Here is a 13853-nt window from a genome sequence, read left to right as displayed (position 1 = left end):
GATTCTTTCAGATTCATTTTGTCATCTTTTGCTTGGGTGTGTGTTTCCATTTCCTCCTCTTGTCTGGTTTGGGGACAGGGCCTCACTGCGTTTCAGTGGTTGACCAGTACTCTTGATTTTCCTGCCTGCCCCTACCTGCCCAGTGCTGGGATTACAAAAACGCATTTTACATTCTCCTGTAAGTGGCAGGATAATCTGTAAGCAAGGCCCTCCCTGCTCCATCAGGGAGAGCTCTTAAGATATAGGAAAATCTGTTTATTTTTAAAATGTCTCCCAAAGCAGAGAAATATCCAGGATTATCTATGTTTAAAGAACAAAATTTAAGGCAATAATTTATATACAATATATATTGTTACACAATAGATTTAAATTCAGATAAAATTTTCAGTGCTTTTTCTTTGTGGGGGAATTGTTTTATTTTCAAAAATTTACTTAAAAATTTTAAACTGTGTATTGTTATTATTTTTAAACCCTCCATGGAGATAATTGTTATTTCTTAAAGTTTAAAGAAGTATAAATACAGACTGGAGAGATGGCTCAGTGGTTAAGAGCTTTGCCTGCTCTTCCAAAGATCCTGAGTTCAATTCCCAGCAACCATATGTGCTCACGACACTCTGTAATGAGATTTGGTGCCCTCTTCTGGCCTGCAGGGATACATGAACACTGGATCTATAATAAATTTCTTAAAAAAGAAGAAGTATAAATGATTTTTCTTTTTCTTTCCCAGATTCTTTACAGAGTTAGAAGCAAGACATCAGAATAACATCTTCATAGACGATATAAGTGACATCGTAGAAAAGCACACGGCGTCCACATTTGACCCCTATGTGAAATACTGCACCAATGAAGTCTACCAACAGAGGACGCTACAGAAGTTGCTGTAAGCAGGGTTGAAGGCTTGGGTTTTGATCGTCTAACCTACTTTTGATTAGAGCTCATTGATAGAGATTAATTAATCATAGACACGACTCCTAGGAGACTGTGTCCTCCTGGAGCGATGTGTAAGAGGGTGACTTTTCGAGTGAGGATGTGGTGGAGAATTTTCTCCCTAAAGTACGCTGAAGTCATGCCCCCCTCCCCCCTGCACATCCCTTCCGTTGTCCAGAGACTTGACTCATCATCACCCAACCTCCCACTTTTCTAAACAAGTAACTGGCCATTAAGTGGTTTGCCAAACGGCAAAAGGGGGTTCTTAAGTGGACCAGGGCGAGTCCCTAGGATCCAGGGTTTCCCTTACTATTCTAACCTCTGTAAACTGTTTACAGGACTGGCAGGATCCCTCTTCTCCATCCCTGGGTAGATAGGGCTGAGCTGCTTGCTGTGGGAGGGTTTAAAAGAACAGAAGAAAAAGAGATTTTAATTATGCCACCACCTGGAGCCCAGCATTCTGTTTCTGGCCACACAGTCTTTCCTTTTTAGATTATTGAGAGTTTGGATCCGAGGTACTGGAGAATCAACAGTTGTTAAGTGTTCTATATATACTGCTTTGTTATTTTTAGAGGCCCCAATTATCATAAGTAGCTATTTTTATACTGTCATTGTCCACCATAAACCCAGTTTGGGACTTCCTGGCTATTGTTACTCTCACTCTTTCCTAAGAGTAGTGACATTTATGACGCCTCTCAAGGTGTGAGATCTTTGAAGAGGCTAAGGGGATGGTGACAATGTGTCAGGAGAATGGGGACCTAGAGACCAGAACATCAAGATTAACGTATGGAAAAAGAGCTGTTGGGAGTGGGAGCCTGTTAACTTTCCCCACCTGGGTTTCGGGTGACAGTCATCATGGGTGAGAACAGCTCTTCAGATACAGACTTGAGAGCAACTGCTGTTTGCATGAATGGCCTATAAAGGAATCACTCCCCTGGAGGCTCAACACTTTCCCTGCTCACCTGTTCCCACTCTTGGGAGCATTTCCCTTTCTTAACAAGCTATTCGTATTTCTGTTTATAAACATATTGTCCCCCTCCCCCGCCAAACTCAGCTCCTTGGCTTAGCACTTCTAAGCCTGCTTACCCAGACTCTGTGGGCCAACCTTTTTACAACTCAACTCCTTGTCAACTGCCATTGCCAAAGGTGTAACTTTCTGTCTTCCTCTTCCACATCTCTGTCCTCCCGAGTACCTGCTGAGATCTCCACTTGCCTACCCACGGGATCTTTCTCTCAAACTAACAATTGCCTATGAAATTCCTTCCAAGTATTTTTTTAAAATTCTTTTATTCGTGAAGACTAATAACCGGAAGGAGACCTCAGTTTTCCTGGTAACAGTGATTGTTCCCAACTTGGTAAGGAAGGCAGATAATGCTGTCTTCCTGTCACCTCTTCAGTCATGCTACATGGGTAGCATGGAGACCCCAGCCTGCGTTGTAATTAGGTTTTCCATGTGAAGAGGGGCTCACTTGTACTTTGGGGATTTCAAAGCCTGGTAAGTCTGTTGTGGTGGCTTCTCAGGGATGCAGGGTATTTAGCCTAATACCTGGCTCCTACCCACTTGATGCCAGAAATGTCTCCAGATTTGCCTGCACTTCACTTGCTTTTACCCCACACGGGGCTAGGGCTCTGTACCTGAACATATACGTTCATGATTGAAAGAAAAGCCCTGAATTAGGGTGGACATTGCTTTTCATTTTGTTTTGCAAACAATATGTATATATACATACACATATATATGTATATGTGTGTGTGTATGATTAGTTACAGCATCTATATTCTATGACTCTCAAAAATAGATTTTGTCTAGATTACCTTAATCAAAGCATCATGAGAGGTTTCCCATGGAAATTAGTATTTGTATCTTTAGGGGAATTCAAGGTTGGTGCAGTAACTTTCTACTTCCGCATGTTAGAAACCCCAGAAGTCTTCAGAACCCAAGCAACCAAGATTCTCTAGTCCACCCCAGATGTCTTGATCAGAACCCTTCAGGCGTGGGAGGAGCCTGGGACCTGTGTGAGATGTAGGTGCAACCTACTTGAAGTTTGTTTTTTAATTTCCTAGAAATCTTTTGAAAACTATTGAGGAAAGGATACTTAAAAATTCCCAGTATGAGAAAATGAAAATAAGACAGTTCTGTGTAATTTCTCTTAATTTGCTATTCTAGGTCTTTCACACTTTATTTTTAGTAGCCTTGAACCCACATCATCTAATGAATTTCCAGTCACTTTTTTTTATATATAAAATGGTCCTGATGGGCTCTGTCTTCCTCTCTAGTTCTGCAGTCCGGTGGTTGGTTCTGCAGCCTTCCTTTCCCATGGGAAGAGGGCTGTGGATGCTGCAGACCACCACAGGAGCAGGGGAGAAAGGTGGGACCAAGGTCAGAAAAATTCAGTTTGATTTCTTTCTGTTGTTTTTTGCTAAGTGTATTTCCAGTTAGAGTTTTGTGAGCGCCATTCTCTTGGACTCTCCACCTCATCCCCCTTTAAGGTTCTACAGACAGCTCCACTGAGATTCTGTATGGAGTATCTGGCAACACTACATGGATATATGCCAGTATCATGGCCGTTTTCAACTCAGTGGGAGATGAAGAGAAATGTTCCGCTTTATGTGGCCCAAGGGTTTCCTGGCTAGACATGTCTGTAATCCAAGGAAGGATCCAGAAGGATTGCAAGCTGGAGGTTAGCCTGAAAGAGCATCACCCTCCAAAAAATCTACAACCCCCAAACAATGAAGCGAACACAAACAAAAAAGAGTTTCCTTTGTTAGAAAGATGATCTTTGGAACGGTCAAACGTCCCTTGAAAAATCTTGCCTAAGTGATATTTGTTGGGGATCTCCAGCTAGGGGCCCTATTCCAAACTCTGGTCTCACTCCTCTCATTCCAAATACAGCCTGTGAACAAGCCTGTCAAAAATCAGCCCCTCCCTGGTGCTGCTCAAGACCACGCCTACAGGCTATATAAGACCTGGCAGCCATATTTGCCATGGGATTCCTCCCCTGCCTTCCCAAGAGTCTCCCAGGAGTTGCTTTTTTTTTTTTTTTTTTTTTTTTTTGCTTAGATTAAACTTGGATTAACTAATTTGATCTGATCTGACTTATTATATTGGGGGCGGCATTACTTCCAGGGGATTTAAACTTCTTAATATTTCTTTCTTGGCTCTGCCCAGGGCCAAAACAGTGGCTTGAAGCTTGATTATTATGTTGATGGGCTGTGTTTTGTACGTGATCAAGTATGAGATCTGATCTGTTCATGCTAACTCATGATTGACATATTCACCATTACAATCCTGTGTTCTCTTGTTAACACCCCAATTTTACAAAGATCTAATTCATATGTTTATTTTGTTATTAATATTATTATTGGGTACCATGTTTTATTTTTAGCATTAAATATAAAAGATAGAAAAGTCACTTGTCTTTACCAGGGTATTATCGTTTATGTTAGGCTTATATATAAGAATCATTGGTAATGTGAGAATTGACCTCAGTATTAGGTAATGTGTTTTTGTTTGCTTTTGAGCTTGCAAAGGAAACATTTTGAAGTTTTTTTCTGCTTTGTCTCCCCACAGAGCCACCAACCCCTCCTTTAAGGAAGTACTGTCACGGATTGAGTCCCATGAAGACTGCAGAAACTTACCCATGATCTCTTTCCTCATTCTCCCCATGCAGAGAGTGACTCGCCTTCCCCTGCTGATGGATGTAAGGCAGGATTTGATGGCTTTGTCCTCTGGATATTCGTTGCTACAAATCTTAGTAACTAAATCACTGTTATTCTGCTTAAATTGATGCATATCTCTTTTATAAAACCCCTTCATTGAGAAGATGCTATTCGGTTGGAAAGTCTGTCTATGTCTGAGATCACTGAAGTTTATCATTAATTTAGACTTGTGTGGTCACTTTGGTGAAACCTGCTTACATTACCCTCTTTTTTAGAATGGGAATGACATTAGCTTTTTGAGGTCAAGAGACTTGGATTCCATTTCTGCCTGAACCACTAAGCATGAGACCTTGGACTAGTCACTTTGTTTTCGGGCCCTTGCATCTTGAACATTCCAAGATGCTTTGGGCCCAGTTTCTCCTGGCATGATAAGGTGTGAACTGGTATCTACCATGCATTGTGTAAAGGGTAAAAAGCCCAACATCCTTTCGGTATTAGGTAATAGTCCTAGAGGAAGAAGCCTTTGACTTTGAATAATGGCAAGGCCTGCTGAGCGAAGGGGGAGGAGACCATCTGGCCTGTGATAGGACCTGCTTAGCCCGTGGGCAAATAGTGTCTTTTGATCTAATTAGGACAGTTTGTCACAGATGTACTTTAAATTGGGTCATTATATTGGCTTGGTATCAGTTCTTAGGTATTTGATTTTACAGACCAACACACGAGATGAAAATTTATCAGTGTGATACATAGTTGAGTAAAATTGCAAGTATAGTTGCCATTGTTGATATTCCACCATAAGATGCTGAGATACTCTCAACACAGTGAGGTGTGCAGTGCAGCAAAGTACATACTATTGTCACCTTCTCACTCTGCCACAGCGGTGTGACGGCTTTATCAGTTATTTCAGAATTCTGATTATCCCTCCCTTTGTCCTCTTGAAGTTACTTTAGTCTACTTTGTCTACTCCTGTAGTTTAGAAAACTTTTTCCTGCTTGAACATGGTCACAGCTGCTTAGCAGTCTGAGACATGCATGGCTCACAACAGCACTGTGTAGTATCGGTGGATTTAACTAGGAGGATCTACTAATACAACCTCAGCTTCCATAGGAGAAATCATCTTGTAAGTCTTATATACAGTTCGTCATTGGCCCAATGTGTAACGTGGAGTTTCAAAAAAACTGAATATATTTTTTTAGATCAGTATTTATCCTCTCTAAAGATAGGATGCATTAATTAATAATCAACCAAAACCATATTTTGAGACCAGAATGGTATTCCTATTTCTAACACAACAGACTGCACAATATTGGATATTGATAGCATGGTTACATAGTAGGCTTTTTATGCTGTTCTGTCATAATCCATGTTTGAGGTTCTGAGATTATTATTGTAGGCACATAATTTTATGTACATTTTTATCATATAGATTCCAGGGAAGGATGTCTGCCCTCAAGGAAATAACCCAGTATTTTTCATATTGCTTTTATATCCATTAAAGGGGACAGTTTTCAAAGTACAATAGAACAGAATATGAAGTATTTCATATACACATGACTTATAATATAGATAAATATTATTTCTAAAAACCTTGCCTAATTTACGTGCACATAGGAATCGCTTGTAGTATAAATGCGTTCTTTATAACAGGTCACAATTTTGAAAGGAAGAATCATTACTGTAAGCCCACATGTGATGCACATCTCTCATGTAGCAGTTCTACTGCCAGACTCCCAGATTTACAGACTGCATTCATTGGTCGTTAAGACACGGGGGCCTGCTAGTTATTAGCCACATTCTGCCCTCCCTGGCGACTGTTGTCCTCATCTGTTTCCCACATGTGAGAACCCAGACGGCTTCAAGCACTGCCTCTTAAACTTTATTCATTAGGAAACTGACTTAAATTTGTCAAAGTGGTTAGACATTTTAAAACAATTCATTCGGTTCCCCAAGCTTTCAAAGCTATATGTACAAGCTGAGTGTTCCTTATTGAGAATGCTTGCAGGAAGATGTGTTTTACAGTTTGAATAATTTTGGAATATTTTCATTTGTATAAGGAGGTGTCATGGAATGGGGCCCAAAACTAAACATGGAATTCATTTGTGTCTCAAGCATACCTTGTATACATATTCTAAAGGCAGTTATATGTATCTAGTCATTGTGTGCATGAAACAGTTTCTGGTGTGGAGTTCTCCATTTGTGGTGTTCTGACAGTCAAAACGGTATGCCTTTTTAAAGGTTCAGGATTTTGGATTTTCATATTTAATGCATCTGTATTTCAGATTATCTTTAGCTGGTCATCAGAACTGGGACACTTTTTTGGGGTGGGAGGGGAGATGACCATACTCCAGGCACTCAGCTAAGATGTGTAGATTACTTACCATTTAACTCCTGGAACAGGGCATGGGCGAGGCTGGGTTGGATCCCTGCACAAGGAACAATAGGCAAAGCACCAATAGCCTGTGTTGTGTCTGGCTTTGCTACAGTTTTACAGAGGAAGACAATGATGCTTATCTAGGGCCAGTGACATGTCCACAGTTAAATAGCTATTATAAGGCAGATCTGAGATTTGCTAGCCAACCTACTGACCTCTGACCTTTTCTTTCTTAAATAGCTGGATTCATTTAGGCTTTATGTATTTAAAGAATATTTTCTAGTTCTGTTAGTTGTGTGTTAATATCCTCACTCCTAATATCGTGTCCAGAAATAGTGGTTTGTGTGAATAAGAGGAAATGGCTGAGTAGTAGTTTATTTGGCTTCATATGACAAATCAATTGGTTTGCTTCTTTCCCTTCTTCTTAGACTATATGTCAAAAAACACCTAAGGACTCTCCGAAGTATGAAGTCTGCAAAAGGGCCTTGAAGGAAGTGAGCAAGGTAACTGCTTACCATGATAGCAGTAAACCCCATGTAGAGAGCTTCGAAGAGTCCAGCAGACCTGTGCTTGCTATAAGCACTGAAATTTCTGCAGCCATATTTAAATAAATTGGAATGGTGACGGTTTCAGACAGGTTTTGTGTTATGCGCCCATCCATAGCTCATTTGTCTGGTATGTTAATAGCTGTTTGTTGATTCTTACCTTCAACAAATATTTATTGACTGTAAACCACTATAACAGGACCAATGCTGGCCTCTGGATATTTGGTGAGAAGGCAGGTGTGGTTATTGCATTCAAGGTATGTGCAGAATAAAGAGAAAGACATACATGAAATCGAATTACACTCAAGGGTGGTGAGTGATGTGGGAGGCAAGTACAGAGTGATTTCAGCTGAGATCTACAGCAAGAATAACTGTGAGCCAGGGGGTAGGAGGTGGAAGGAGTGTCTTGGGTGTCTAGAGACCCAAATCCAAGTGTTGGAGAGTTTGAAGAACTCACTGAGAGGGGAAGAGAGGGAGGAAGGGAAGGAGGGAATGAAGGAGGGAGAGAGGAAAGGAGGAGAACATGCAAGGAGCTTGTTAAAAATGTTAGAGAGTTGGAGGTTATAGTCTAAGATGATGATAAAGCTATGAATTTGTGTAAGAAGATGGAAAGAAATTTGTGTGTGTGTGTGTGTGTGTGTGTGTGTGTGAATGTATATGTATAGTAGGCTTGGAATTGGTGAGCACTTTGGAGGACAGGCATCAAAGAGATATAATTCTTGATTATAGACAACTGGATCATTTTCTCGTTTTATTACTATGGAAAGATAAATTCCATTTTGGACATATAATGTAGATTCTATAAAATTTGTATTCTGGATCAGAGCTCAGAGGAGAAAATCAAATTGGAGACCTGGGTTCAGGAACCATTAGCACAGATGATAGTTTAAGGTTGGCGTGTGAAGGGTTTTACCCACGATGAGGATGCAGGATAGTAAGTACAGCAGCCCATGGTGAAAACCCCAGGGAATACCCATTCTCAGTCTTATTTGGAAGAAAGTAACCAGCATCGGAGACAAAAAAAAAAAAAAAAAGAAAAAAAAAAAAAAAACAAGTAAGACATGCCAGAGTAAAGGAAAACAGAACAGATTTTAACATTGCAAAAATGGCTAAATAGCTCACAGATGCTCCTGAGAAAGAGGCAAGTATGACTTAGCTGTTTACAGGGTTCATCCACAGGTAAATGGCACAGAAACCTCATTGAAATATGTTGAGCAACGAGTTCGGTGTGTAGCAGTATGATCAGCTGCCCCTGGTGGCTGACTGCTTCAGGAATCAGGCTTGGAGTAGAGAGAGAGAAAGAACTGTGACTGAAAGGGAAGTAATGTCTAAAGACAGAAAACCGTGTGTTTAGTTGCTGCTAGGCACATGGTGGCCGAGGAAAGCAGAAGAAAGTATGGTCACCCCTGTGAGCAGCATATGAACAGGGCATAGATGAATGGACACCGAGCATGCCAGAAACTTCCAATTATCTCTTGTTGCCTACTTCCTGCATAAATGGGAAAGCTCTTCATTCCACTTCATTGTAAAGTACTATTTCTTTTTATCAGCTTTAAGTACACTCATTATTTTACTTATCTTTGAAAGCCATTTTACAAAGTTTAGGGTTAGTCCAGTGACCCAAATATTTACTAAGTATTCATCAGTGGCCCATGAATCCATTTCTTTGCAGATAATGCAGTATTTCTAATTGAGCAGAGCTTCTCTTTGCAGGATGCTCTTGAAGAATTGCCCAGACTTCCCTCCTCCAGCATCCCTTTGTGGTCTCTCGCTTTACATAACACCGTGCTTAGTTTTTGCCTTTGAACTTGGTAGTCTGCTTCCTGCTGCTCTGGTCTGGAAGAGAGGAGGCATTGTAGCTTGTGGTAGAGTGGGGTTCTCTTAGGTAAAGGCGAAGCTAGGCAGAGGATAGGAGCAGAATAGAGACCTAGAATGTGTGGTGAAACCTCGTGTGGAGGTTGTGGAGCCACAAAGGAAACCACTCTAAAAAATCTTCAGAGTCCTTTACCCAACCCCCACCCCTATTGTTCACTCCTGCTTACCCGCTCCACATCTGAGCACCATGTCCCAACCGGGTGGTACGGTGAGTTCTATAATGATCAGAAATGGGTTCTTGGAACTTCTAGAGAGTAGATGATTTTTAGGGAGAGATCTGAGATTGAAAATGAGGTTTCCTGTGGGGGAGAATGGGCCATACAAAGTAAAAGAAAGTGAATAAAATTTCTCTTCACATTTCTTAACCCTCCTGTGCTGTGTTCCCAGTTGGTTCGGCTGTGCAACGAGGGAGCGCGGAAGATGGAGAGGACTGAGATGATGTACACGATTAATTCCCAGCTGGAATTTAAAATTAAGGTAGCCTTCTGCCTACGTTTATCGTATTATTGCTGCTTAAATCTCATCTAAGCAGAGAAGGTTGGAATTAGCATTTTGAAGGATTGTCCATTGAAAAGAGCAGCTGACAGAGGACCCCCCAAATGCCTAGGGGAGTCTCCAGGCTTCTCTCCAGGCCATGATGGTATGACCTTCATCAGAAAAACCACTGCACAGTTAAAATAGTTAATAAAGGAGAGTCCTCAAGTGTTGTCAATAGGTTCTGCCATACGATGGTGTCCCCTGGCTGGACTAGGGTATTCTAAGCCAAGTGAGACTACTACTTTGTTTTAGCAGAGGAGAGAGTTATTGGACCATTTTTTAAAGCGTATTTTCTCATGTAGCTCTTTTATACATCCGTGCCGCTTCTGCTACCTGTCTGACACTGCTCGTGAACAGGTATCAGAATGCTCAGACCAGCAGAAAGTGGCAGTTAATGGCAAACCTGAGTCACGGCTCATTCTTTGCTGGAGTTTGTAATGGATCAGTTTATGAGTATGATTCTGTTTTGTTATTTAATCAAGCAATTTATAGTGACCCTATATTTTTCCTAGCCAAACTTTGTAACTTACACAGTAGTGTCCTGGTGATCAACATGTCATGGTATTCTGCAGAAGGCACATTCTCTGCCATGGGTACAGAGTTTGGGAACCACTGGTATGGGACAACTACGGCCCTTTATTGTGTAAGCCAGGAAAACAAAACCCAGAGACCAACTGGCAACAGAGTCACTCAACTAATGATGCTACCCATCAAGATCAATGTGAAATCAGGCTAAGGGCCCTGGCGTCCTGACTGAAGGGTGGTATAAACTCTTCCCTTGTAATACTCTGACTACAATCATCTGAATGCAGATTCATAAATCCAAAAACAGATTATTGACTAATTCAGACCACTTAGAAATGTCATTTGGCACAACTTGTGGCCTTTAAGATGGATCATAAGATAGATCTTATTATTTTGGTGGATAATAATACACATTTGTATTCGGTTCATTGTAAAGATGAGAAAATTAGAAGTTCAAAGAAGTTGTAGTGATTTGTCCCACAAGTATGGACGCAATCAGGTGTGCTTGGTTAAGATAACATCAGCGGTGTAATGAAGGTCTTTTAATACATAATCAATCTAGAAGTCATAAATAGAAAACCGAAAAAAAAACGCCTAGTCCAATGCCTAGTTCATTAGGTGAAAATGTATAAACCTTTCACTGCACAGGAACAAGAAAGACAGAAACAGAGACAGCGTGCAGAGGGGGAGAAGCAGCTGCAGCCTTGCTCATGCAGTATGCATGCTGCGTACCTCCCATGGAAAGTCAGAGTGTCGAGGAAAGGAGAAGGGACACTGGAAATGACAAGTTAGAGAGCTGCTGCCAGAGCGGGAATGGCAAAGGACGAGTAAGGTTTTTAAAAAATGGCTTGGTTTCATTCATAAAGAAATTGCTAATGGGCATTAGGGCAGCAAGCAATCCAGAAGTGTGAGAAGACAGCTGAGGTTATAGGAACGGCATTTTGCAGGCTGTTGCTAGAAAGGATTGTCACAGTCGTGGAACTTGCTGCCGTTTTTACAAAGCAATTTGTTACAAACCAGCAAGTCTACTTCCAGGAGTCTTTTCTGTACTGGGGAATACAAAGATCACAGTCTGTTTTAGCAGAGGATCGGAATCAATCCAGATATTTGTCACAGAGAACTTATTGCATTAAAATGAAGCAGAACAGACCCACTCAGCTTTGAGGGAAAACAAAGGATGGTTGGGTTCTTGGGTAGCTATGAAGGTAATCATGTATATCATTAAGTTAAAAAAAATAATTGTTAAGAAAAGTACTTTTTCTGAAGAAATTTCTGGAGAGGCAATGAAGGAACTAGCATCTGCCATTACCTGTGGAGGCAGGAGGCAGTGTGTGGGACCTGGGTGTGTGAGAGAGATGGGGAAGAGGAGGCTTTTCCCACAATACTTCATTCACAACACATTTTGGTTTTCAAAGAAAGCATACACATTCTGAAAGCTCCTCTCAATTTTGGGTGAATAAGTGAAAGTTTGCTATTTCCTAGTGGAATACAAAGACTATAAAAAGATCAATCTACTTTAAAACAACAAAGCAATGAAAAACTCTACCTAGTTGCTACATAAAGAATTGTCCTAGGGCGACATATATTGTAGAACATCGTCATAAGTGTCCTTGGTTCAGACCCAGGACAGACACACAATGGCGGAGAGCCTTGAGCTTCTGGTACTTGCATCAGTCGGGACCTAACCTAACGTGTGTGTGTGTGTGTGTGTGTGTGTGTGTGTGTGTGTGTGTTTTGTAGCAATTCCTAAGCACACGGGTCAGAGTTTACCTTAAGCAATTCTTTCTCTGCTGACCTTACAGGGCTCTGCTATACCTATTACAGGATTGTGTGCTTCCGAATAAGGGGCTGGAAACCCCAGGACCTCCCTTAGAAGCCAGTTTGCAAAGTTTGGGTTTAGCCATAATCTTTGATCTTCCTTGTTGAATTTGTATACAGTGGATGAATAACCTTCTTGTAAAAGCCCTTTATAAAGTTGGAAAACTATGAAACCCTCTCTTTGCTTCTTCATTTCCTCCTTAATATCCTCAATTTCCTTTAGCCATTTTAATCATTCTTCACTTAACAGGATGCCGTCTGCTGTGCCTGTCTGTTTACTATGTATCTAGGAACTGTTGCTTCTTTTATGGATATATGTTTTTAAATTTTTGGCAGTATGCATTTCTAGTAACTTTACTTTTTATTCTTTAGAAAAAGGAAAGAACTCAAAAGGGTACAAATTATTCTGTGGTTTAGAGAGTTTTCCAGTTGGCTTGTACAAACCTGAATAAAGCAAAGGCAGAATGTAATTCCTTGGGTGCAGCCTTTTGTGTGAGATTGAGGGGTTCCTTAAAAGAACTCAACTTTCATAGCCAGAAAGTGGAGTGAGGTTTTCAGGGGCATGTTTACACAGTGGAGATACCATAAACTTAAAAACAGGTGCTCTCAAGTCTATGGCTGAGCAGATTTCTCCAGACAAAACATAAGTTTTGTGGTTTTTTTTCTTCTTGAAAAATCCTTTTGTAGTTCAGAAAGTGAACACAGACTTTGAGAGGTCTCTTGGTAACTACAGGTATCTACAGATTTCCATATGTTTTTGTACAGCTTTGAGCTGTCTACAATAACTGATAGATTTTGCCAGTAAGTTTTTTGAATTTCAAGTGGCTCCTGTTTTCTTTTGTAGTTCAGAGTTAATAGAAGAGTCATGATTTTGTGGCCCAATAACATTTTCTTGTGGTTTCAGTTTTGTATGGACACACTAGTAAGTTTTTATGTTGAGAAATAAATGTGCATTTTCTGGAGAATGTAACATATGCAATTGCATTTCGCCACAATCAGCCTATAAAATAATGATGCATCTCCTCAGATGTACCTTTTGATTATAATGTCTTATTAGCCTTCACTTGGATATGGGCACTGAGGTTTTTCTCTCTTTATAGCCTTTTCCCCTCGTCTCCTCTTCTCGGTGGTTGGTGAAAAGAGGGGAGTTAATAGCCTACGTGGAAGACACGGTCCTGTTCTCAAAGAGGATGTCCAAACAGCAGGTCTACTTCTTCCTCTTCAACGATGTGCTCATCATCACTAAGAAGAAAAGGTGAGCCGGTCAAGTGTGGCCTGTTAGGGCAACATCCTCCGAAAGCCTGAGTGGAGGTTGTGTAATTCCTAAGTGTTGAGTCAAAGTCACATCTGTCCCACACTGTCTCCAAGTACAAGTATAGTTAAGACTTGCATCACTATGAACCTCGTAATCACAGCCATCCTCTACTGAGCTTTTACTGGGGACAAGCCAGTGCTCTGGGCATTTGACACCTCCACATGGCTCAATTCTCCTGCCACGCCTGGCGAGGCTCTGCCCTTTATCCCCACAACATTTCTCATGCTTCTTCTGTCCCAGGGCATTTGGATGAATCAAAATAAATGGTTAAGGACCTGCT

The 13853-nt window shown here is 40.9% G+C and overlaps 1 protein-coding gene across 1 annotated transcript in view; it reads left to right on the top strand.

Moving 5' to 3' along the window:
• The window catches only part of Arhgef26 (Rho guanine nucleotide exchange factor 26), a 105883-nt gene that overhangs the window by 60532 nt on the left and 31498 nt on the right, over positions 1-13853 (top strand). Inside the window, exons 6-10 of the mRNA XM_038346984.2 lie at positions 728-880; positions 4499-4628; positions 7387-7461; positions 9766-9855; positions 13359-13513. Coding sequence (XP_038202912.1) covers positions 728-880; positions 4499-4628; positions 7387-7461; positions 9766-9855; positions 13359-13513 — 603 coding nt within the window. The remainder of the gene's footprint in view (positions 1-727; positions 881-4498; positions 4629-7386; positions 7462-9765; positions 9856-13358; positions 13514-13853) is intronic.

This window comes from Arvicola amphibius, chromosome 11 (genome assembly GCF_903992535.2).
Source record: "Arvicola amphibius chromosome 11, mArvAmp1.2, whole genome shotgun sequence".
Taxonomy (NCBI): domain Eukaryota; kingdom Metazoa; phylum Chordata; class Mammalia; order Rodentia; family Cricetidae; genus Arvicola; species Arvicola amphibius.
Note: the sequence above shows the minus strand (reverse complement) of the source record. Positions and strands in the feature narration are given on the sequence as shown.